The sequence below is a fragment of the Odocoileus virginianus genome, chromosome 19 (genome assembly GCF_023699985.2).
Source record: "Odocoileus virginianus isolate 20LAN1187 ecotype Illinois chromosome 19, Ovbor_1.2, whole genome shotgun sequence".
Lineage (NCBI taxonomy): Eukaryota > Metazoa > Chordata > Mammalia > Artiodactyla > Cervidae > Odocoileus > Odocoileus virginianus.
Window position 1 is genome coordinate 12507256 of NC_069692.1, and position 27614 is coordinate 12534869.

The window sequence follows — 27614 nt, forward strand, 5'->3', positions numbered from 1 at the left end:
ACTATGGATGGAGGTGCGTGACATTGTACAGGAGACAGGGAGCAAGACCATCCCCAAGAAAAAGAAATGCAATAAAGCAAAATGGCTGTCTGAGAAGGAGTTATAAATAGCTGTGAAAAGAAGAGAAGCGAAAAGCAAAGGAGAAAAGGAAAGATACACCCATTTGAATGCAGAGTTCCAAAGAGCAAGGAGAGAAAAGAAAGCCTTCCTCAGTGATCAGTGCAAAGAAACAGAGGGAAACAATAGAATGGGAAAGACTAGAGATCTCTTCAGGAAAATTAGAGATACCAAGGGAACATTTCATGCAAAGACGGGCTCAATAAAGGACAGAAATGGTATGGACCTAACAGAAGCAGAAGATATTAAGAAGAGGTGGCAAGAATACACAGAAGAACTGTACAAAAGGGATCTTCATGACACAGATAATCATGATGGTGTGATCACTCACCTAGAGGCAGACATCCTGGAATGAGAAGTCAAGTGGGCCTTAGTAAGCATCACTAAGAACAAAGCTAGTGGAGGTGATGGAATTCCAGTTGAGCTATTTCAAATCCTAAAACATAATGCTGTGAAAGTGCTGCATTCAATATGCCAGCAAGTTTGGAAAACTCAGCAGTGGCCACAGGACTGGAAAAGGTCAGTTTTCATTCCAATCCCTAAGAAAGGCAATGCCAAAGAATGCTCAAACTACTGCACAATTGCACTCATCTCACACGCTAGCAAAGTAATGCTCAAAATTCTCCAAGGCAGGCTTCAGCAATATGTGAACTGTGAACTTGCAGATGTTCAAGTTGTTTTTAGCAAAGGCAGAGGAACCAGAGATCAAATTGCCAATATCTGCTGGATCATCGAAAAAGCAAGAGAGTTCCAGAAAAACATCTACTTCTGCTTTATTGACTATGCCAAAGCCTTTGACAGCATGGATCACAATAAACTATGGAAAATTCTTAAAGAGATAGGAATACCAGACCACCTCACCTGCCTCCTGAGAAACCTGTATGCAGGTCAGGAAGCAACAGTTAGAACTGGACATGAAACAGACTGGTTCCAAATCGGGAAAGGAGTATGTCAAGGCTGTATATTGTCACCCTGCTTATTTAACTTATATGCAGAGTACATCATGTGAAATGCCAGGCTGGATGAAGCACAAGCTGGAATCAAGATTGTCAGGAGAAATATCAATAACCTCAGATATGCAGATGACACCACCCTTATGGCAGAAAGTGAAGAAGAACTAAAGAGCCTCTTGATGAAAGTAAAAGAGGAGAGTGAATAATTTGGCTTAAAGCTCAACATTCAGAAAACTAAGATCATGGCATCCGGTCCCATCACTTCATGGCAAATAGATGGGGAAACAATGGAAACAGTGTCAGACTTTATATTTTGGAGCTCCCAAATCACTGCAGATGGTGACTGCAGCCATGAAATTAAAAGATGCTTACTCCTTGGAAGGAAAGTTATGACCAACCTAGACAGCATATTAAAAAGCAGAGACATTACTTTGCCAACAAAGTTCCATCTCCTCAAAGCTATGGTTTTTCCAGTGGTCATGTATGGGTGTGAGAGCTGGACTATAAAGAAAGCTGAGTGCCGAAGAATTGATGGTTTTAAACTGTGGTGTTGGAGAAGACTCTTGAGAGTCCCTTGGACTGCAAGGAGATCCAACCAGTCCATCCTGAAGGAGATCAGTCCTGGGTGTTCACTGGAAGAACTGATGCTGAAGCTGAAACTCCAATACTTTGGCCACCTGATGTGAAGAGCTGACTCATTTGAAAAGACCCTGACGCTGGGAAAGATTGAAGGCAGGAGGAGAAGGGGATGACAGAGGATGAGATGGTTGGATGGCATCACCGACTCAATGGACATGAGTTTGGGTAAACTCTGGGAGTTGGTGATGAACAGGGAAGCCTGGTGTGCTGCAGTCAATGGGGTCACAAAGAGTCAGACACGACTGAGTGACTGAACTGAACTGAAATAAATGACTTAATTACCCTTAATTCATAAATCACATTACTTATATATTAGCCTATGAAGTGTATAACTTCCTAATTAATTCTCTCTATTCAATGCTTTGTAAAATGTCCTAAATAGAAATACATGGTTATTTATGAAAGAGAAAAATTCAAGTGGTCAGCTGCCTGTCATCTTGTTGGCTATGACTGTATTTGTGCCACATTATATAAATGTTTATATAAATATTTCTCTTATCTGACATTAAACAAGAAGGTAAGTTGCAGCAGGGATGTTAAATTTTCCAATTTAAAAAAAGCTAACCATTTTGAGAAATAGTACCCAAAGTTTGCTTTAGTAAACCAAGTATTCTGAGAAAAGTTTAACTTTAATGTGAGGAAGAAAATGAAAATGCAATAGTCACATCCTGAGAGATTGCAGGGGCAAATACAGATGTGTAAGCAGCTCCAGAAATCTGATGTTAGAGTTCTTCTGTTCCCTTGTTAGGTTTTATTTATTTTTAATCATGAACTATTTCCAACATTTAAAAATTAAAGATAATGGCATAATAGACATGCATGAATTTATCACTCATTTTAAATAATATTAACATATTACAATATTTAAGGAATATTTTTGAAGAGATAATACTTACTTTATATATGCATTTTTAATATTACTGTTTCTTTACTTTAACTTCCTGCTGGCTTTAAACTGGCTTACCCCAAAGTATTGGGTAAAAGGGACTGAAAATGTGTCCAGCTCTCTTTTAAAGTACATATTTTAAAAAATATACTCAATCCAAAATATAAGAAGAAAATATTTTTAAAGTATTAAATAAGCATTTAAAAATACTTGAAATGCTAAATAATAAGAAATGATAACACAGCAATAGTTTTTCAAGCTTTTCTGGTGATAAATTATTTCAATCTTTTTAGAAAACAAATTGGCAATATGTACCAAATATTCAATATATTGATATCCTTTAACCTAGTGATTCTATCTTCAGAAAAGGTACAAAATATGGAAATATATATATTCCAGATGAATATCCTTAACAAATTATAATATAGGGATATATTTTTTAAAAATCCCAAACCCAAACAAAACCAGCTTTGGTATCTAATAGGTGGAGGATATTTAAGCAAATATTTAAGCAAATATTACATAAATGTTGGGCTTCCCTGGTGGCTCAGAGGGTAAAGAATCTGCCTGCAATGCAGAAGACCTGGGTTCAATCCCTGGGTTGGGAAGATCCCTTGGAGAAGGGAAAGGGAACTCACTTCAGTATTCTTGCCTGGAGAATTCCATGGACAGAGGAGCCTGGCGGTCTACAGCCCATGAGTTGCAAAGAGTAGGACCTGACTGAGCAACTAACACTTTCACTTTCTTTCACTTAATACATGTTATAAAAACTACTTAGTAACATAAGAATGGTTTGAAATGTTAAATGGAAAAAACTAGGGATATCAAATTATCCCCATATTATGATTTTTTTTTAAAGTTACCTAAATAGGGGAAAGAGCAAAGAAACACTGATATGTTAATAGTGAGTGTGCTAGAGTGGTGAATTCTCTTTCTCTATTTTCCAAATTTCTATCATATGTTACATGACCTTTATGAAAAAAATCACTTAAAAATCAAAATAATTATTAAAATTATGGATCAATCTAATATACCCATGCAGAGTACATAAATATACTTTTTTGGTCCCAAACAAAATTTTAAACACATTTGATTATCATTAATAAAAACATATTCATATCATATCAATTCATATGATAATTGTTTTGTTCACCTGGAAGCACTATATGAAAATTTTTTTCATAAGCTCCTAGCATCTTCCTTTTTCATTTATAAATCTTAAAAGACTATTTAGGAAAATAAAGCTTTGGCCCATAAAAAAAAAGTATTAATTCACTGATTAATATCTCCCTGTGGATTTCTACTCTTAGAGAGGTTTCATGGGCAAAAATAAAATTTTATGGCCCAAGAACAACAACAAAATCAAAATTAAGAAAATACAAAATTTTAAAGTCACATGCTTTAAAAAACCCTAAAACTATCTGTATTCAAAACAAGTCATAAAATATGATGTAACCTGACACAAATTTCATGGAACCTGAATCTCACCAGAAAGTGGGTTCTCTGCTACACATGGAATGAATGTAAACTCATTCCATGGTTCTTTGGCCCCTTTCCCTTCATTTAATCAAAACATAATTCCTTTTAAAATCTCAACTTTTTAGCTATTATTTCAAAAGAAAACCAGCATGTATGCTTTCTCTTAACTGTTTATATTTGTTAAAACTGTGGGGAACCGTCAGTGCATTCAGTAAATTCCTTACAGCTGGGTGCTTTTTCTTTCAATAAATCAGAGTCCATTTAATGTTAGATTGAAGGACTACAGTAACAAACATATGTCTTTATGTATTACCTCAACTCATTCAGAATATCCCTAACATGTAATGTTGCAGTATTCTTCATTGAGAACACATTCTGCCAGCCAGGCCAACTGGCAATTGTTTCACAGCTTTTCAGAGAAATATAAAGTATTATGAACAAAGTGTCAAGTAGAATGACTTAAACAAGGTTCCTGAATTCCCACTGGCCTTTATTTAGTTTGAAACGGAGCAGTAGCTCTGAATAAACTCAAAAGGCAGGAGGAAGGGGGAAAGGCCTCATTCTGCCATTGTTCTTCAATGGGTGAAAAATAAGTGTACAGAGCAATTGACACAGCAATCTGAAACAGTCTTAAAACCAAAGGGGTAACTGTAGATGGATTTGCTTTCTACAGACAAACAAAATAAGCTTTTTAACTCAGACACACATAGATATCACTTTTAATAGGACCAGGCCATTCAAACTATTTCAAAATTTTCTTCCAGTTGCTAAGAACACAATATGTTATTTTAGGCAATGCTTTACTATTAATATACGTATAAACTAGTATGTGACGTAGGTGTAGTCAATCTGTGCATATGTATATTTTTTCATCTATAAGCTTCAGAATATACTTATACTACTTCAAGTTGGGTTCACATGGTTAATTTTTAAAATTTTTCTGATAATTCAAATTTCCTTTACCTTGGTGCTAAGTTCTCCTGAAAGAAATGACAAAATTATTCTTGAAAGAAAATTTGGCCCAGTTTAGACATGATTTTCAAAAACAAATTTGGCAAGAAATGAAAACCACACATGGTGGAGTATACATATACACATATAATTTTCTGCAGTGAGCTTTAGAAAGACAAAAACCTCAACAGATCCCTACCTGGTAAGCCTCAAATCCAAAGTTTTCTGGCTGGATTTATGTGCTGATTTCTCTACAGGAGAAATTCCTTTCCCTGGCTGGCTGCACGGTTGACTTTCAACATCTAGGTCTCTGCTTAAATGCCTGCTAACTCTTGGTTATTTGCATGATTATCAAGAGAAAATTGAAAAGTGGGATCCATAAAGACCTGAAGCTTTTAGCTTCTCCCTCACCAGATTTACTAAAAAAGGAAATGGCCAGTTTAATATAATCCTAAAACGATAAGCAATGGCAGAGAGAAATGAACAAACAAAGGCTTACAAGGATTCAGAACCTACCTAACTGAGAAGTGATTATAGTTTGCTAATGTAAACTAGAAATACTACTTTATCTACTTTTCATATGAGTTTTTTCCTATATAAAAATTTCCACTTTTTAAAAATTTCCATTTTTAAATGGGAAATAAGCATTTTGAAGTTTAAGACCCATAGTTTACATGTAGACTCCTTAAATTTTGAAATACAATGTGAATAAAAATATATACTATTTCTACATAAAATCTTCATTTTAGCTATATAATTACTCTTCTAAAATGAAACGGCAAGTATTCTTTTCCCCCAGGCCTGCATTAGGAAAGTCACACACAGAATCACCTCGACACTGCAGACAGGGTTGTTCAGTAACCCCCTTCCCCCCGAGGCGGTCTCACCTTGCACTTCGGACACTTCTGGGCATTCCTCTGCCCGCGCTCGATCTCGCTGGCCCAGTGGCGCAGCAGCTTGTCTCCTTTCTTGTACTCCTTGCAGTTAACACCTTCATGCCAAGGAGAGTGGCACTTAAAACACCAGACGAATTGGCAAGTGGGGCACTGGATCTGTGTAAGGAAAAGTAACGTTAAGTACTGGTGGATATATTTCAAGTGTCTAAGAAGATAAGAATGGTGATGCTTGGAGAAATTAGCTGAAAGGCTGTAATTGGTCCAAATTTAAAATACCGCGCCCTCCACCGCCCCTGGATAAAACCAAAACTATAGTAAGATATGACTATTCTTATATTAAAGGAGGAAAGAATTGCTTTGGCCTGGGTGATCTGGCTGTCTGTAGACCTCAGTAGAATTAAACACTTGGGATGTTTTGGAAATCAATTTGGCCTTAAGAAAAGCCCTCAGATTGAAGCACAGAGGTAAAATCTGAAGGTCAAAATGCCCCGAATCCCCCTCAGGCTACCACCCTTGAACTTGCCTGGCCCTTGAACCAGTTTCCCAGGCATTTCCACTGCTCTTGGCTTCACTCACTTTTATAAAATCAAAGCCCCCCCGCCCAAGCTGTTTCATCAAATAAAAAACACACCAGCAAATGAACCACTACATCAGCATTTGCTATGATAGTGGATATCCCTGGTTTGCTATTCATATAAGGGAGATTAATTATAAAAATTATACAAAGGATCTTACCAGAAAACTGTATGTATGGTGGTCTTGTGGCCTGTACCTAGGAAACTATCAGAAGATGTCTTTGTATGGTCACTATGCAGAGGTGTATAGAATGCATGTGTATGTTTTAAAAATATCTGTCTTCCTCTTGACAAGAAAGACATTTTATCTGACTTCCTGCGTTTTGAATAACAATGGAGTATCCCACTCTCAAACCATATTTCTGGTCCTCACTGTAGAAACATAGGGGCAGAACTTGACTTTTCTATCTGTTTGATTAAAGTGACTAATAAAATATCTCACTATAAACAACGATAACTGACTATTCTCCTCATGCTCCTGCTTCTTACTTCACTGGGCATCAGTGAATTTACTGACTATACTTTGAAGATGAGTTAGCAAGTCTTTTGGTAAACTGTACATCATCTCACTACTTTCTTTTTTTGAAAACAGTGGTTCCAATCTATAGGGTAACTGAATGGCAATTACAGTCAACTCTTCTGTTATAACTCTAAGCACTATAATATTCACCTATGTCAAGAATAAATAATGTTCTTCCTGTGAAAATATGAGTAACAAAAATACTTTTGCTTTTAACTTGATGGCAAAAGAAAACAGCATTTTGTCATCAATTTTTAAAAATCTTCATGTATATTTATTAAAATGCTGTTATATGATAATGTTGCATTACATGCATTATTTATTTTTATCAACAAACTAATGCTCCAAAGTCAGTATGAACATCATTAAGTTTACAGATGAGGAGACTAATGCTCACAGAGATTAAATAACTTGCCCAGAGAAACATAGCAAGTAAAAAACTGTGACTCCAAGGCCAGCATTCTTTTCATTGTGTTAAAACACTTCCTCATACTGAACAGCATTCTTGCTTTGATGATTGAAAATTAAAATGTCAAAGTTAAAGAAAGTCATGTGGTTAATCTAATCAGTAAATTAGAATTCTATAACACTATAAATATAAGGTTAATTTTGAAAATCCCTTTCAAGATTTTACGCAGATAAATTAGGAAACCTCTTGTGTTTTTTAAAGAGAGAATTTTTAGTCATTTAAAATAACCATTTTTGCCTTTTCTGATCATTAAAATTAAATTAATTTATTCTTAAAGTAAGAAGAATGAGTCAAAGTAGGTAAACTCCAGGTAATAAAACAATGTAAAATGATCACTGAAAACAATAAAGAACACATGTAAATATCATATGGGGCCTATATGAATATAACTTTTTAATATAATGAATGAAATGAGGAAGCAAAAAAGACTCACTTTACCTCTTGCTTCTGCCACTATGAAAGAGGGCCTGAATATTTAGTTCTCTTCTATTAGACATTATACACAATTCTAAATTACTGAACTCCACCATTGTTAAATTAAAAATAAAAAACCTTGTTGGTTTTTAATGCCAGTCTTAGATTATATTTATGAAACGAATAGCCAAAGAATTACTGTAACATGTGCCTTGAAACTGGGATTAACTCAAAGGATGTCAGACACTATAATGGCTCAAGGATCTTTGTGACTGATGCTGAACTATCTTATCTACAGATCTCTAATGAAGACAATGAGAAATGTATGGTTCTCCTAAGGTACCAGAATGATAAGGAATCAGGTATTTCATGTCCATCCCAGGATTCTGGCTTCCAGCATCACATAATAAACAATCAAGTTTCACTGTAGATCCTACTGCCAGTCCTCACCGACAACACAGGCTTGGCAGCAAACTGTGAAGTGAGTTTTGCACCAAGTTCTCAAGTGAAAATAAATAGCTTAAATTCAGATTCGCCTGCTTACTGTCCCTCACTGAAAACATGAAAATAACTATTGCCTTTCTTTGGATTCCCTCATAGCTCAGTTGGTAAAGAATCTGCCTGCAATGCAGGAGACCCCGGTTCAATCCCTGGGTTGGGAAGATCCCCTAGAGAAGGGAAAGGCTACCCACTCCAGTATTCTGGCCTGGAGAATTCCATGGACTGGAGTCCATGGGGTCACAAAGAGTCAGACACGAAGTGACTTTCACTTTACTTACTTTGGATTAAAATAATACAAGGACTAACAGGCAATCCCAACCACCCTGTTATTCAAAGACTGCACCTAAATTGTTTAAAGACTGACTTTTTCATTGGACGATGACTTATTCACTCCAACCTTAACCATACTCAAAGTTGGACTCATACAAAACACCTGTAGACATTAACACTGCATCTTCCTCCATATGAAATGCCATCCCATAATCACAGACTTCCCACGTGGAGTGCCTGCCTTCTGATTAATTATATTCACACACAGGTTGCCGTGCTGGATCCACGCTACTCAAAGTGTAGTGCATCACCACCTGGGAGCTTATGGCCGACAAAAATTCATGTCCCACCCCAGACCTACTAAACCACGGCCTGTGGTTTCACAAGGTCCCCTCGTTAAAGTTTGAGACGCACAGCTCCATAGGACGTGACCCCATTGCAGTGGCCACACCTGATCACACCAGGAATGAGTCCCTAAGCTAAAAGCAGGGATCTGCTGGCCGGCAAGCAACCTACGAGGCAGCTGGCAGGAGCTTTGTGCAGAGCATGCTCCCTGGTGAACAGAGGATAGCCAAGCCAGATTTTTTTTTCTTGAGGAGCGAAACAGGGATACATACACAAGCACTCTACCTTTGCCATATGGGCAAAGACAGAGAAAACCTGATGACCACAGTGCAGATCACAGAGAAGGGAACAACAGACATTCACTTCTAATAACACCACTGAGGGGCTCCCATGCTCCCAGAGCTAGGGTCCAGTTCTCCATGAGGCCCGCAGGGGTGGGTGCAGCTGGGACTGCTTTCTTGTCCTTCCTATTTCCCTGCAGCTTTATACTAAAATACATTATGTGATGGAGCTTAAGAGAGATCACAGCCCTGCTTCTCGTAACTGGAAAAAGTCCAATGAACACAATCTATTGAAACCTTTACTGGGTCAAATACTACTTGCTTCAGGATGTCTTGCCTATTTCTCCCAACCAGTTTCGGTATCTCATAGAATTTACATTAGACATGTAGCTGTCTAATCTCCCTAACAGGTTACAAGTTCACAGAGGGCAAAGGCTGGCTTCTCATTCATTCTGTATTTCCTGAGTTAAGTAACACAGAACTTTTGGCACATGGTAGGTACTTGAGTAAGTTCTTTGTAAAATGAATGATTTTGCACAGAGCAAGTATTGCACAATGGCTAACATCACATGAATTCCAAGAAAAACCAACTTGTCTAATTTACAACCAGTGGCTGAGACGGTATTATTACCGTCTTAGATTACTGGATGAAGTTTACTAAATATTATATCCACATGACATTTTACAAAACATCATGATTAACGTGTAACTCTTCTACAACAGGCAAGGCTACAAGAATTTTAAAAATCAAGTTATCAGAGACAGGAATCTTCATTAACTCGTTCAATAATCCATGAAAAATAAAAGAACCTTACATTACATTTTTTTACTTTTGACTTTCCTTAGCTTTTCTAGAATCCTGGGCTACAATGACACTCTGAGGACAAATTAAACCAACCCACCTGCCCTAAGCAAATGGTATTTTCTCTTAACAGTTCATCATGCCAATAAAGAAATAATCCACAAAATAAATACAAAATTCAAAACCAAAGAGCATCCTAGAAAAGTTTTTTCTTGATGAACTACTATACAGTCCTATAGACATAATTATTTTAAGTAAATCACAAAATCCTTACTTATCAAACTCAAAATATTAGACAACGTCCATGTATAAATGTAGCATGGCCAATATGAATTAACTTGGTTTTCCAAGAATAATTTGCTTTATTGTTAACAGAACTTCAGATTAAGACAAATACTCAATAATGAAACACTCATCAATTCATTTTACATTCAACAAATACTTACTGAGCACCTTCAAATAACAGATACTGAGTGCACCGATTTTAGACACATCAGAAAGAATGGAAACATTGTCCTCAAAAAAATTAATGAAACGCAGAAAAATATCAACCTGAAGGGCTATAAAACCATGTGATAACTACTGGAGTGGAAGCCTGGACCAGTGCGATCCATGGGAAAATTGCCTCAAGGAAGGACCAAAGGGTAGAAGTCAGAAAGAATAAGGCCTTGACGGTGTCACTGGGACAAGTTATGGGATCACAGTGCAGCCAGCGAGTCCAACCGGAGCTGCCTTCGAGGCCTGAGCGAACACAGTGCACTGGGGAAATAGTGGAACCTGAAAAGAGGTATCACTTCATCTGGCTCAACCCTGAATCACGCCAATGTGCCCAATAAACAGAGTCCAATCAGCTTTGCATTAAGGTTGCTATACTCCTAGTATGTTTTTCAAAGCACACTGAGATCCAGAAACTTCTCATATGAACCATATACAATTTATGGCTGTCAGACTAGCGCGTCTGAAAGAAACTAATCAACGTATATGTAAGTAATTGAGACATCTCATAATTATAAACGTCACTTCATTAGTGTCCGACTCTTTGTGGCCCCATGGACCATAGCCTGCCAGGCTCCTCTGTCCATGGGCTTCTCCAAACAAGAATACTGGAGTGGGTTGCCATCCCTTCTCCAGGGGATCTCCCCAAGCCAGGGATTGAATCCACAACTCTTGAGTCTCCTGCACTTGCAGGCGTGTCCTTTACCACTAGTGAAAAAGTTCCATAACAACTTTTCTTGAAGAGGAGGAGATTGTGAGGAGGTGCTGAGTATTACAGAGAGGAGAAAAGAAGTCTGCAACGCATGGCTTTAAATGCTTTCAAGGAGCACAATCTGCTTCCTGTTTAGATCAAATCTTACAGCAGGAGTGGCAGCGGGGAAGGGTCTCTACACGGAATGATGACTCGACTTCTTGTTTTGATTTTTAATCCCTAAGATTTTACCTGCTACTTGGGATTCTCACCCTGACTGCAGTGCCAATAATACACAGCTCCATGAGGCACTGCTCCTTGAACATGGTCCAAACATGGCCAAGTGACCCTCCCATTAATTTCTCGCAGTACAGCTTAAACTAAACTGGAAAATGAAAGGGAAACTTTCCTAAAGGTTGGGGACCAAATAAGGACAAAAATGCAGAGTAACACATGACAAGATAACCTACATGGAGATAGTGATTATTCATATAAATCACCTTACCCATCTGCCTTTTATTGGTTTTCAGGCTCCTTTTACATAAGCAAGACACAAACTTATTGCACAATAGGTGGAGCTAATGGTAAAGAATCTGCCTCCCAACGCAGGCAGACATAACAGACTCAGGTTTGATCCCTGGGTTGGGAAGACCCCCTGGAGGAGGGTATAGCAACTCACTCCAGTATCCTTGCCTGGAAAAATCCCACAGACAGAGGAGCCTGATGGGCTATGGCCCGAGGGTTGCAAAGAATCGGACACAACTGAAGCGACTTAGCATGCATGTACACACATTCACTTCAATACTAACTTCTGTTTTTAACTGAGAGGCAAGCTTTTCTATGACAGTATATCGGAACTTGGGAATAGGGATTCTGTCCTTTGAAGAGAGTCCTTCCTCCTTCCTTTAATTTGAGAATCACTGTTCTATACTAATCCATCTTGCCTGGAAACATCTTTAAGCATTTACAGACTCTTCCTCTAAACCTAGAAAGCAAGACCCAGTAAGTATCTGAGTCTATGAGGACCCACCTCTTCATAGATGAATATGAAGTCCTGGAAGATTCTGCTCCAATCTGTATAAACCCAAACTCCCTAGCCACTGTGGGATGACATCATCCAGTTTTCAGAAGGACGCCCTACTCAGAAGACAACACAAAAGACTAACCTCTCACAGAGATACCAGAGGGCCATCTAAGTACAGAGTGTGCATGAGAAAATGGGAGTATTCTCTGTGACCAACAGGTAAAGCAGGAGAAAGAGATCTCAGCCTGAAGGTAACAGTGAATCTTTCAAAACGGAAGGGAATGATTCCGTAAGTAGCAGGTTCCCTGACAATGGAAGCCTTCAGTGTGTGAATGGTCACTTGGCAGGCATTCTGCAGAGAGAATTTATGCACATGTAGACTAGTGCATGGGATCCCGTTACAGCAAAGGCCCCCAGTCTCTGGGATCTAATGTCTGATGATCTGAGGTGGAGCTGCACAGGGTGGATCAGACGGTAAAGAACTACCTGCTCTGCAAGTGAACGGGGTTCGATCCCTGGATCCGGAAGATCCCCTGGAGGAGGGAATGGCAACCCACTCCAGTATTCACGCCGGGAGAATTCCACAGACAGAGGAGACTTGCGGGCTACAGTCCACGGGGTCACAAAGAGTCAGACATGACTGAGCGACTGACACTTTTACACTTTCACACATACAGACTAATGCATGGAGTTTCCTTAATGCAAAGGTCCCCAGCCTCTGGGATCTAAACCCTGATGACTTGAGGTGTAGCTGCACATAAATGTAATGCACATAAATGTAAATCCCCACACCATCCACCTCCCCCTGGTCCATGGAAAAAGCTGTCTTCCACGAAACCTGTGCCAGGTGCCAAAAAGGTTGGGTACCACTGCCTTACAGTTCTGAATGGGTAAATATGGCAAGGTAAGAATACAGAATAAAGTAGGTGAGAAATGCACAGTCCTAATATCTTACAGAACATTTTACAATGTACACCAGACTTGGCTTACTTTTACCCAATATTCAGCAGGTCATCAAAAAGAAATGATTCTTCACTTGCCTCTTGTGCTAAAGATCCAAGGGGTGATATGATAAAGTGAAAAAAACAGTTCTCAATCCTATGACAGGTCAGTTCACAGGAACTATGAGCCTCTAATGTTGCAACTATTGTAGTATTTTTTTTTCTTTTTTAAGGTCAGATATAGGCTAAAATTTCAAATGAATTTCCATATTTGGCTTTTGTTGTTAGAAGTTTCATGCACAAGGAAAGGCTCTGTAAAATGTTATGGCTAATTTATGCGTCAAGAAAGGAAACAAAGAACAATTTCAGCAAAGCACCTCATTAGAAACTAGAGGTACAAATGCATCCTAATAAAACTATTAGGCCTTGCATCGTAATTGAGCATGATACATTTTTTTCAGTGGACACATATATAACACTCTCTGTTTAAGATGGCTTTCCTGTTTTAAAAAATTTTGTTTAGTTGACTTACAATATAGTATTAATTTCAGGTATACAGCAAAGTGATACAGTTATACGTATACATCTGATCTTCTTAAGGGGTGTCCAGGTAATGCTAGTGGTAAAGAACCCGCCTGCCAACCTAGGAGACATAGGAGAGATGGGTTTGATCCCTGGGTCGGGAAGATCCCCTGGAGGAGGGCGCGGCAACCCACTCCAGCGTTCACACCTAAGAACCTCATGGACAGAGGAGCCTTGTGGGCTAATGTCCGCTGGGTTGCAAAGACTCGGACACGACTGAAGTGACTAAGCACACATACATTCTTTTTCAGATTCTTTTGCCATTTAGGTTATGACAGAATATTAAGCAGAGTTCCCTACGCTATACAGTAGGTCCTTGATGATTATCTACTTTATATACAGTAGTGTGTCTGTACCAGCTTCCCTGGTGGCTCAGAGGGTAAAGCATCTGCCTGCCATGCAGGAGACCCGGGTTCGATCCCTGGGTCAGGAAGATCCCCTGGAGAAGGAAAAGGCAACCCACCCCAGTATTCTTGCCTGGAAAACCCCACGGCCAGAGGAGCCTGAGAGGTTACAGTCCATGGGGTCGCAAAGAGTCGGACACGACTAAGCGACTTGACTCACTTGGTGTGTCTATGTTAATCCCAACCTCCTACCTGATCCCTCCCCACAAATGGCTTCTTCAAACCAGAATCAAGAATGCCATCTTTATCTCCCTCACAAATCTGTGCTAGCAACAATCATTTAAGAAACGACACTTGTTTTCTCTCAGCTCCTGACATTCACGATGCATGACTGCCAAGAGAACTCAGTGTGTGTCATGAGCTAAACGGATCTTGCCAGGCAGATGCACAATCTGACTCTCGATTTGTAAACACTGTCAACTTAAAGTGACGGTGTCGAGGGAAAGCTGAGGAGCAGGGCAGCACGCTAACCACACTTCCACGGCAAAGCTTTAAACATTTTTATAGACGGAAGAAAAATATCAAATTGTCTTTACTGGAAGGGAGCTTAAGCACATTCTATTGACTTTTTACTCTATGTATACATAAATGAAAATATGACTGAAGAGGTGCAGGTGGATTTGAACAAAGGACTGGCAGGTCCCTAGAAGCAGAAGTAGCGGGAAGTCACTGCCACTCCTAGGACCAAAGAGACAAGGGAAGAATTTTCTGGAGCCTAGTGAGCATCAGAAACATGGGGGTGGGGGGTGGCGGGGAGGACCATCTAGAGGGAAGCCACAGTCACGGAGGGTCACAGCTACTGCTAGAGCTTTGCACTGAAGCAGGGAGGGAATGGGCCTTCCCTGGTGGCTCAGCTGGTAAAGAATCCACCTCCAGTGCAGGAGACTTGTCTGCATTGCAGGAGATTCAGGTTCGATCCTTGGGTTGGAAAGATCCCCTGGAGAAGGAGATGGCAACCCACTCCCAGTATTCTTGCCTGGGAAATCCCATGGACAGAACAATGCACGCACTATGCTCTCTTTCCACTCTCCCCTTCCCTGCCAATGCCAACCCTTGGCTGAACCCAGACAGAAATTGAGATGCTAAGGAAGCGTGCAGAAGCAGTCCAAAAGTTGTCAAAGAGGCATCTTTCTGGAGTATAGGACAGGTCATTGGAGACTGAACACAGACACAGGAAGAAAGTGAGTCGGGTAGTTCCAGAATTCCAGCCTTTCACGTAAGCATATTTTAAAGTCCACCAGTTAGGAACAACAAGCCCATTGACTTGATTACATTCTTAAAGACCTTAGAAAAGTTCTCTTTCACATGAAGACATAATGCATTTGAGCAGTTTTATAAACTATGACTTCTAACCAGAAGATTTATGGTTACAAGAGGGAAAGTAATACATGAGACATAAGGTAACACAGAGGGAGTTTCCCCAGGATGTTTTATGGGCTTTTTTCACCTTATGATGAGTCAGAGCACCATTCTGTGAATTATCAAGGTTCAGCTTAATATTTGTGGGAAGAGTGGCGATGATTCTGAGTTTTTCCTCAAGGAAACCATAGAAAGGATTATTTCCAACATGTTCCCTTGTTGATTTATGCATGTTCTTCAACTTACTCCAAATAATGTGAAAAGGGGGATCATTTCTTGGTCTACACTTGGAAATAAGAAGGAAAGCCAGAATTGCCCATACCTCAGTAAAACTCCTAGAAGTAAAGTAAGTATATTTAAATTATTTGCAATCCTCTACTCTTTCCCATGAGAAACTAACTTTTCCTACCTCCCAAACATATAGTTTTCATTTCTGTGAATTCAGTGACCTCCTCCTCTTTCCACCTATGAATGATTCCCATCAGATCACTCCTAGCATTAGATTCAAGCCTCCTGGACATCTCTTTGATGCTCCAAAGGTTCTTTAAACTCAATGAACTTAAAGTCTGTTTCATCCCCCTTTTACTGACCATCCATCAGTCACCCAATCTTTTACTCCACCTCTATTCCTTTTGACGCCTCCACCCCCTCCTAATAACCCAGGGTTGTTCATTCTGCTGACTTTTCCTAATAATGATAATAAGCATACTAATTTCTAGCATGTGTTGAGCACTTAGGATATATCAGACATGGTGCTATGCACTTTGTATGTGTGATCTTATGTAATCCTTATTACACTCTTCTGACAGCTATTATGTCTACCACCAGTAAAAGGTGCAGAAGCTCTACTTAAGGTTACAGAGCTAGCACATGGCAGGCTGAGAATTTAAATCTGGTTTGAAGCCTGTGCTCTGACCCACCTTCTCCAGCAGAGCAAATTCAACATTTCAAGGTTTAGCTTAATGCATTTGCCCTTTAGTGAAGCTTTCCCAACCTCTCCTACCCTTTCTTCTCCTATGAGATCAGCATTTTCCACCCACATTTATTACAGTGCACATTATTATTTATGCACTGGTCCATTGATTAGTTCCCTCATGAAATGTATTTTGAGAGAATACTCTATCAGACAGAGTGCTTGACACAGGTTATCAGCAGTAAGCAAGCCTGGACCTGGTCTCCTAGAGACCAGTGGGAGAGACTTTAAGCAAATAACCACACAAATACACCATAAAATCCCAGATGATAATTGCTATGGAGAAAACCTTCAGGTGCTGGTGATGTACCTGTCTCCAGGCGTCATCTGAGCACCGTTAGAGCCCAGTCGCTTTTATTTTCTCCAAGCTAACTAGTTCTCTGTATTAACATGCATTTGGAGCCGCATTAATGAATTACAGAAACTGTTTAGGTTAGAAATTAGATTTCTAAATGGCAAGTGAAATCAATCTCATAGAAATGGAATGGTAAAACTTCTTGGCCTCATGAGTTTCAGGAGTGAGAAGACAAATGTTAGGAATGAGAAAGACTGGATTTGTCCACAGGCAAGGTTGTCTCAACGTAAGTTTCTCAATTCAGGAATGTGCTTGTTCTATTTCATATAATAAGAATTTTGTGGAGTTCAGAACATAATGAAAAGCTCTATTCACTGAACTTTTGCCAAAAGATGTTGAGTGAGGGCCTGGAAAGATAAGCTGGACCTTAAGAGTTCTTGTTCCTGCTTGCTGGTATAGCCTGTTTATCCTTTTTCCATCTGCAGAGTACAAAAAACTTACAAAAATCTATTTCAATGGAATATTCAAATATGATATAACATGTGTGATATACTAAAAAGTATATGGGTGCATACTCAATCGTCTCTGACTCTTTGTGACCCCACAGACTATAGCCCGCCAGGCTCCTCTATCCATGGAACTTTCCACGCAAGAATGCTGGAGTGGGTTGCCATTTCCTACTCCAAGCAATCTTCCCGACCCAGGGATCAAATCTGTCTCCTGCAATGGCAGGCAGATTCTTTACCACTGAGCCACCTGGAAATCCACTAAAAGTATTTCCTGGTATAAAATAGCTATAATATTTTGAAGCAATTTTAACCTTGGATGTTAAGTGCCTCTGAACTGACAGCAGAAACCACAATAAATCCTCAAAGAATGACATCTTGGATCAGGATATTATTAATATGACTTGACTCAGAAAGAATATTGAAATATAAATTTTAAGGGTTTCATCAATATATACAAAACACAATATAGACTCTAAGGAATATTATGAAGAGATTTTACATTGCTCGAACATGTTAGATACTAGCAGTAAACTTTTCTCTGTTTCAGTTGCCTTATGATGCAATTTACTGCATTCAAGTACTTGAATTTACTACTCTTAAAATTATGACAAACTGTACCAATTTGGATTCTGTTATTGGGAAATCTGAATTTTAAAAAATACAGTCAACCTAACAAATAACCATTGGTTAATCCCAAAGAATGACACTATTAATCTCATTTAGGGTGCCATACTGTAATCATGAATGTCACCGTTCCTTTGCTAGAGTAACCATGTCCGTGTTCCCTTTACTCATAAGATCCAGACAGGTATGGGCATGTAAATGAGGTAGTTAACGCTAATGTGAGAACTTGGAAGTTTAATGATGGAAATGCTATGTGAACACTGTGGGTGGTGGTGGTTTAGTCACTAAGTCATGTCTGACTCTTGAGACCTCATGGACTGTAGCCCCCCCAGCCTCTTCTATCCATGGGATTTCCCAGGAAAGAATTCTGGAGTGGGTTGCCATTTCCTTCTCCGTATAAAACACTGTACTAAGTAGTAAAAAAATCACTGCTTCAGAAATTATCTGAATTATCCCTAGAACTCTGTAGAGTACAGAACAGGGGGATTATTTACTCCTTCTGTTATAGATCATCTCTTCTATAATAGTAAAACAATAATAACCACCCCCCAAATCTATACTAGGCTTTATTTTTGAGCTGCTTAATAAATATAAAAAAATAAAAAAGTTTCACTTGGAGATTTTCATCTCTCACCTATTACCAAGACTTTTAACTGCTTCTTGATCAACAACATTGAGTTTGTATTTATTTCTGCTTCATTTATTGCCAAGGTTCCCAGTTCTGCTGCCTATTTGAGCCACTTGGTAAGGTTCAAAAATGTGGAAGATAGTTGTTAGGGAGGGCTTAGGGACTGAGCAACTGGTGACTGAAAGCTCCCCAGGAGATTCTAACACACAGTTGGGCAGTGAAGCAAGGGTTTGCTCCCGCTGTTGTTGCTGTGTTTCCCTGCCTCAGTCCTGCCTTCTGATATCTTCCATATGCTGCCAGAATGATCTTTCTGTAATGCCAGCAGACTTAAATTCAAGCCTGAGCACAAGGTGAAAGACTCAACATGATCTACTCTTAAACACCAGACCTGCTGCCCATTCTTAAAGTTATTCTCTTTCCACTAGCTTTGTACCAAGCACTTCCTTTCAGCATGCCTGCCCCAGCCTCTGGGCCTGGCACCGACTCCTCCCTTGCTCTGAAAAGCTTTCCCCTGTGTATCCGCCTGGAGAACTGCATCTTCTCCAGGAAGCCTTTCCTGACACGCCAGACCCCCTCCTCTGTCAGTGTTCTCAGAGCACAAGTCTCCTGGGCTTCACGTTTTTGTTTGATGACTACTCATATTTCTTTTAAGTTTTCATTGGAGGAGAGTTGCATTAGTTTCTACCATCTAGCAAAGGGAATCGGCTGTACATATACATACATCCCCTCATTTTTTGGATTTCCTTCCCATTTACGTCATCACAGAGCACTGAATAAAGGTCCCTGTGCTACACAGTAGGTTTGCATTAGTCACCTATTTGATACATAGCATCAGCAGTGTATATACGCTAATCCCGACCTCCCAGCGCATCCCACCCCTGCCTTTCCCCCTTACGACCTCTCACACTGCACCATCATCTTAGAACACATGACGCTCTCACCTTCATTAGACATCTTGTGAGCAAGGACTATGTCACATTTGCCACTGAATCCCCCAAACTTAGCACACTGCCCAGCATATACTGGCTTTTTGTATTTGCTGAATAAAGGAATAAATAGCATATTACACTACTTTACTTATTACAGATATAGAGTCACATTGGGTCCACTGAAAAAAAACCTCAGATGGTAGGTAGCATCTGCCTACATTGTGGGAGACCTGGGTTTGATCCCTGGGTCTGGAAGATTCCCTGGAGAAGGGAATGGCAACCCACCCCAGTATTCTTGCCTGGAAAATTCCATGGATAGAGGAGCCTGGTAGGCTACAGTCCATGGAGTCACAAAGAGTCGGACACGACTGAGCAACTAAGACACATTTATTTAATATTTAGTAATAGCAGTGATAATTACTTTAAAAATTAGTCTTTTTATTTGGCTATGAGTGGATTTTAAACAGGGTAAAGCCAAAGGAGAACTTTAAGTAAATCCTCAAGAGTACCCTCCTATTAGCAGCATCCCCAAACCACACAGTTTCAGAATTACAGCCGTTGTATACTCACCTTGGACTCTGATAGGGGAAGGAAGCCCACTTAATGCCTACCACAAGTTGGCCTAACTAGGCTGCTCTCATTATGTGACATTTAACCCACAACTCTGGGGAACATGCTTACTTTGTATTTGCTTTCTGATCTGGAAGGGGTGGGAATATGTCCTTTTTTCTTGAAGGTTGTAAAGTGCTTGCACTGCGGACATGGCTTGGTGCTGGCATCAATACGGCCAAGTTCCAAGAAGTACTTGTATTTGATAGAGTCTTCATGTGTCAGGTTATAGACAACCATTGTTTCTTCCAGGAATTCAAAGCACTCAGTGATAGGGCATTTGATTTCCACTTGGCCAAGCTGCACCTGTGTGAAAGAACAAATGGGAGAGAAAAAAAAAGGCACTGGTTATTACAGTTCTCTTCTTTTTTCATATGGTAATGCTTATTTCATAATTATAGCAAAAGATTATCTGTCACTTTTCATGATTCCGTAACATAATAAATGATAATCACTTTGGTACCTATGTCAGGTGATACCAAATAATTACTATATAATGTTTCCAAAATGACTGATAGGGTATTTAAGCATTCTCTATCATTAAATAAAATGATTATCAAATATGATAACTGGAATGGGCCTACATCACAGGCTCACCTGGGAAGCAAATTATCATTCAATGCTCTGCAACCTGCAGGATGAGACAGCATTCAGACAATGAACCAAATAAAAGAACAGCTTGGATGAAAAGGTGTTTCAGATTTTTCAACCTTACTACAAAGTTCCTGCCAGGCTCCTCTGTCCATAGGATTTCCCAGGCGAGAATCCTGGAGTGGGTTGCCATTTCCTTCTCCAGGGATATTGATTCCAGACCCAGGGATCAAACCCAGGTCTCCTGCATTGCAGGCAGATTCTTCATCATCTCAGCCACCAGGGAAGCTCAAATTTTTCTTACCATAGCCTTACTCAGCACTAGACTTAGGGCACATATAACTTTAAGAAGACCAAAAAAAAAAAAAAAAATAGGATTTTACTTATATATGCAACATCCAGTAGTCTAAAAATTATTGCTAAAAAGAAAAAACCCTTTCCCCTGACTTTCCCAGGTAAAGAACATATAACTGTTCCCATGTCATGAGAATTATACAAACAAGTAAGAAAATTAAACCAATCATAACACTGTAAAGAAATCCCTCTGAGATTTGACTGCTTCTGAAGTAATTTATAAAATAAACTCCTTCAAAGAACTACAGAGTTAGATTAGGAGACGGGAGAGGGAATGTACTGGAATGATACATTTACTATTTATTTGGTAGAGAACTCAAAAAATGGCTAGCATTAAAAATTACAGTATAAGATCCAAGTACAAAGTGTGGACACAATTAAGTTTCAAAGGATTAAAAACAATAAACTACTTTTTAAGGATGACTTAGGCTTGTTTTCCATAAATAGTAACAAAAACCCTTTACATTCCTGGTATCATAGTCTCTTTTTGCCCATCTTAGAGTAGTAAAGGGAGGCAGGGAAAGCCCTAAATGGAAAACAACCCCAAACCATTTCTTTCTCGCTTGGTGAACTTGACATTTTGAGAAGGTGAAACTCATTGACCTTAGTGAGAAAAGTCCACTATTAAGATGGAGAGAGGAATGCGAAAAAGTCACCTGATCTGGGTAAAGAAAACATCTATAAAGAGCCATTAACAAAGACCCTAAGTTCATAGTAACTTTGAACTTTGCTGTTTATCTCGAGGAAAGGTAGGTAAGAAGCTACACTCTATAGGATGCCTGGCAACGACATAATTAATATCAGTAAAGAACATAAGCCAGATTGATAATGAAAAAAATCTAACTTTGGATAAGCCACCTTATTAGTACTGACCTGTTGAAATGTAAGTTTCCATATCATCTTATGCTACTATTGTACAAAGATGGTCCAAAGATGCTTTTCAAGTATTAGCCCAAAGCAATTTTTTCTACTTGTTTGATGAGTCTGCTTATGGTTACAATCAGATCTTATTACTATACTTGTTAGTTATTACAACCCAAATTATGTTTTATATTAAATTATTTTCAGTTACAGCTGAAGTCAGAGGCTGTGCAGATAAACTGGGATCCGAACAAGAGGGCAGAGTATGGAGCCACCTTAGGAGTCTGAAGTAGACACCTGTGAAAATTGAAAACTTTAGTTTTCTGCATGTGAAAAGACAATCTCTTGTCATCCCACACAGAAAAGTTCACTTGGTACATCTCCAGTGACTCCTGCTTACTGGGAAGCTGCATACTTGCGGGAGTAAGAGCTGGAATATTTTACTCCCAGGTCAATGTTTAACAACAGCCCCTTGCCGCTAAATTTATTTAAGCAAATAAACACTAACAATGGAAGCAGTAATTTCACAGCCACCCAGGTAGTCTGGTCTTAAAGAAATGGAATGTGGTACAGGACCAGACAATCCAAGCAGCTCAAGGGAATGGGTCATCTTGCTCCTCTGTCAGCAGCAGGCGTTCATATCATACTGGGACACCTACCGTCTGATGTCCAAACAAAGCCTTGTCTTCTTCATACTTCTCAAATATCTGCCTGCAAGTCTATTGCATTTCCAAAGAACAGGCTCCTTTTGCTTAGCACCCTCTGCATTTTGCCTACTTCATACCTTCTCTTCTCTCTGAAAGCCCCAAAATCTCTGCTACACTGAGTCAAACGATCTCATATTACACAGAAGCAATATGATAATGTCCCACTACCCTCCCACTACCAACTCTCCAATGCCTCTCCCCATCTTTTCTGTCTTCCCTCCTTTTTTTTTGTATTCTTCCCTTTTTATTAGCTTTTATGTTTTTCTTTCATTTTAATTTTTATTTTATATTGGCATATAGTTGATTTGGGCTTCCCAGGTGGCACAGTGGTAAAGAATCTGCCTGCTAATGCAGGAGATGCAAGAGATGCGGGTTTGATCCTGAGTTGGGAAGGTCCCCTGGAGTAGGAAATGGCAACCCACTCCAGTATTCCTGCCTGGAAAATTTCATGGAGAGAGGAGCCTGGTGGGTTACAGTCCATGGAGTCACAAAGAGACACAACTGAGCATGCATGCAAGAATAGTTGATTTACAGTGATTTACAGTGATTTACAGTGGAGTGTTAGTTTCAGGTGTAGAGCAAAATAATTTAGTTATACATATACATATATCTATTCTTTTCCAGATTATTTTCCCATGTAGGTTATTACAGAGAATTGAGTAGAGTTCCCTGTGCTATATAGTAGGTCCTTGTTGATTATTTATTTTATATATAGTAGTGTGTGTATGTTAATCCCAACCTCCTATTTTTTTTGTCTTCCCTCCTTTTACAACACAGGGCCTGAATCTACTTCCAAATTGCATGAGTCTCTCAGAGTGTCTGTTAAGAATTCAAGTTTCCTGGCCCACTCGGGGCCTATAAAATTTGAATTATTGCTGGTAAGATAATAATTGGCAGTTTGGAACAATTATTGCTGGTAAGCTAATAACTGGCAGTTGGAACAATTACTCATACAAGCATTATTCATACTTCTTCATACTAACATCCCCTTTTTCATAATAAAACACTACTCATGACCCAGGCATTCTCTGGCTTGTAATGTCTATTTTTTCAGAACTATTTCCTCAAAAGGTCACTAAAAAATAATAATCATAATTGAGTAAAGGATGTTCATTTATTTATTCAACAAGGTACATAATTCAACAAGGATGCATTTTTTCAACATTTTAATATTTTAAAAGTCAAGACTATCTTACAATTGATAGTATTTAACACTGTGCCATAGTTTAATTAGTATCATTTTAATTTTCTTAGAGACACATAATATAATACTGCATCCTACAATTGATGACAGCTTAGATATCAACTAAAAGTGGTTTCTACAGGTTTGGCTTGTTATCATGGATTCTGGGGAAATGAGAAGACAGAGAGAAAGAGACACAGGGTCTCTACTGGAGGAAACATGATAAACAAGTAAATGAATCAGGTAGACTGGAATCCGTCTGCCTATGAAGGAACTACACATCAAAGAAGATACCTCCGAAGAGGTGATGGCCAAGAACGAAAGGGCCGGTCATGCGGAGAACTTGCAGGAGGGACTGAATGGCTAAGAAAACAAGGCCCATGGCTCCAGGGCAGAAAGTGCCGCGGCGCCTGTGTGCAGGGAACAGAACTGAGCAACTGACACGTACCACGTGAGCCAGAATCGCAGACCCTGCTGGCTGTGACAGGGAGCGTGGATCCTACTCTCAGTTACCATGAATCGCTGACTGGTTTTCTGAGGAGGAGGGGCATACCCTGACTTACACTTTACAAAGAAACCATCCTGGCTCTTCCCGGAGAATACACGGGCCCAGAGAGGGGGACAGTAGGTCTCTGGATGGTACCTGTTTCTTTCCCCCAGTGGCACTTGACTACCGCATTAATGCAGGCAGCGGACGACAGGTGGCTGAACTAGGTAGCAAGAGGTAGCCAGACATGACATGCATTTCGGAAACGGAACCAATGGGTTGTGGTGATGAACCAGATTTGGAGGATGGAGTAAAGGCAGGAGTCAAGAATTCCAGGTTTTTGGCTTGAAATAACCTGATGATTGGTGGGTGCTATTAATACTCCCTGAGAATTTCTAATAAAACATAGTTTACATGGATATGTGATACTTCCTGGAAATGACTCACTGCAAATTTAGTAAAAATCATTAATTCATCCACAAAACATATATTAAATTCCTATAATTCTACAGGTAAAGGATATAAGAGTCCAGGATACAAGGTAGCTTAAACCATGAATCCTGCCCTCACAGAACTTGAGAATACAGTAATTAAACTTGTGTTGATAGCCCCTTCTAGCAATTTGGAATTTAGTGGTATTAATTCATTTAATATTCTATCCCAACATTTAAAAAATATTAGGAACACATATACATATTCACAAGTCTTCAGATTGGTCTTATGAACCCTTCACCCTTAAGTACCCACGCTTCAGCTTGGTCAAGTTTATTTTTCCTCTGCCCTGACCTACTACAGTCCTCCCATATTATTTACTCCAAATACCAGACATCATGTCATTTTACTCATAAATATTTCAGTATGAGTCTAAAGAAAATAAGAAATCTTTAAAAATATATAATCACTATACCAAGTATTTTTTATTTTTTTATTTTTTTTTTAATTTATTTATTTATTTATTTATTTATTTTTATTTTTATTAGTTGGAGGCTAATTACTTTACATCATTACAGTAGTTTTTGTTATACATTGAAATGAACCAGCCATGGATCCACATGCATTCCCCATCCCAGTCCCCCCTCCCACTCCACCCGATCCCTCTGGGTCTTCCCAGTGCACCAGGCCCGAGCACTTGTCTCATGTACCCAACCTGGGCAGGTTATCTGTTTCACCCTAGATAATATACATGTTTCAGTGCTGTTCTTTTGAAACATCCCACCCTCGCCTTCTCCCAGAGTCCACAACCAAGTATTTTTTAAAATGACAATAATTCTTTAATATCAACTTAGTTTCAGTCATGTCATCTAACTTCTATTTACAGAATTTTTTGTACTTAGTATAATTAAAACAAAGGCCTAAATTTCTGTTGTGTTCAATGCTAATACTACTATTTATATCACTGGAAAATATGCTCTCCAAATCTGAACAAAAGCATGTCCATTCTTGAAGACAAAATTATCTAATTCTACAACAGTCTCCAAGGGCGTTATTAAGAGACAGAGTTACCCACTTAAAATGTTCAAGCTAGATGGCTAATTTGCCACTTGGGAGAACTGAAAAGTAATTCAGTGATACAGGTGAGGGAGATAACTGGAAAAGTGACAGATTAATTAATTAACTCTTCCAAAGAAAAAGACAGAGAAAGTATAAACCTTGGACTTCGAGGCTTAGTTTATCAAATGCATGGTTTATATGTTTTGATCTTGGTTTTGGTTGGTCATGACAGTGTGCTTTATACAGTCTTTTGTTCACTTAAGACCAAGTGATTTCAGATTCCCTCTATCATTAAAAAGAAGCACATTAATATGGCAGAGGAGAAGAGAATACAATGAAAGCAATAACAACAGTCATGAAATGTATGCAGCACCTCGTCTATGCCAGGCACTGTTAGAAGCACTTTCTGTGCATTGGGCTTCTCTCGTGGCTCAGCTGGTAAAGAATCCACCTGCGATGTGGGAGACCTGGGTTCAATCCCTGGGCTGGGAAGATCCTCTGGAGAAGGGAAAGGCTACCCACTCCAGTATGCTGGCCTGGAGGATTCTACAGTCCATGGGGTCGCAAAGAGTCAGACACGACTGAGTGACTTCCACTTTCACTTTCTGCGCATTAATTACTTTGTGGAACACCATAAAGGCAGATTCCTTTTTAGGTTCATGGAGTTCTCCATAATTTTATCATTAATGAGAGGAAGATGGCTGCTTTCCTGATAAATATGCTCTTTTGTTTGCTCAGAAGATATCACAGATCATTGTGCTAGATGCCTTTGATAAAAATCACACTTAGACACATTAAGGTAAAAGCGCCAAGTACCAAATGCAAAGAAAGTAACTTAAAAAGCAACAGAGAAAAAAGATATTCCCACACAGAAAACTTCAGCTCCAGGTGGTAAATTCTACTAAGAACTTAAGGATGAAATAAAACTGACACTACCCAACTACTCTTAGTGAATAATGATAAAAAGAGGGGGAGGGATCACTACTCAGGTTGTTTTATGAGGCCAGCATACTCATGATACCAAAATCTGATAAGGATATTGCAACCAAGAAAAACTACTGACTGATCTCTTTGTAAACACAGATACAAAAATTCTAAACAAAACATTAACAAATCAATCCAGATAATGCATGAAAAAGATAATATAATCAAAGCGGGTTTATTCCAAGAATGCAAGAATGACAACATTCAAAAACCCATTGCCATTAACTCACACATTAATAAAATAAAGGAGAAACATCATATGATTTTCTCAGTAGAAAGAGGAAAGGTTATTTGATAAATTCAACATTCAGTTATGCTAAAATCTTAGCAAACTAAAAAGAATGAAAACTTCCTTAATCTAATAAAGAGTATATATAAGAAAACCTATAGTAAACATAATACTCCATGATGAAATATTGAAAGTTTTTTTCTCAAGACTGGAAATGAAGTGAATATGCACTGCCACTGTTACTAAACATTGACTAGAGCTAGCCAATGCAAGAAGAGAAAAAGAAAACTGAAAATAAAATAGTAAGAAATAAAGATATAAAACCCCCCATTTCTTCCAGATTGAATAACTGCAGGAGGGTTCTTTACCACTGTGCCACCTGAAAAGCCCTGGTCCTTCACTAGTTGCTAAATGTGTCCCTTGCCCAGCATCTGTAAAAACTGGAATTCACCAATAGAATTTGGTTGTTTAGAGGACTCTATGAGTTAATGTTCTGGGCTTCCCAGGTGGCGCCAGTGATAAAGAACCTGCCTGCCAATGCAGGTATGCGTAAAAGACACAAGTTT

The 27614-nt window shown here is 39.1% G+C and overlaps 1 protein-coding gene across 1 annotated transcript in view; it reads right to left on the bottom strand.

The window, feature by feature from the left end:
* RNF217 (ring finger protein 217) overlaps nucleotides 1-27614 on the bottom strand; it is a 123623-nt gene that overhangs the window by 29991 nt on the left and 66018 nt on the right. Inside the window, exons 2-3 of the mRNA XM_020878873.2 lie at nucleotides 20234-20467; nucleotides 5913-6077 (exon numbers count right to left, since the gene is read on the bottom strand). Coding sequence (XP_020734532.2) covers nucleotides 5913-6077; nucleotides 20234-20467 — 399 coding nt within the window. The remainder of the gene's footprint in view (nucleotides 1-5912; nucleotides 6078-20233; nucleotides 20468-27614) is intronic.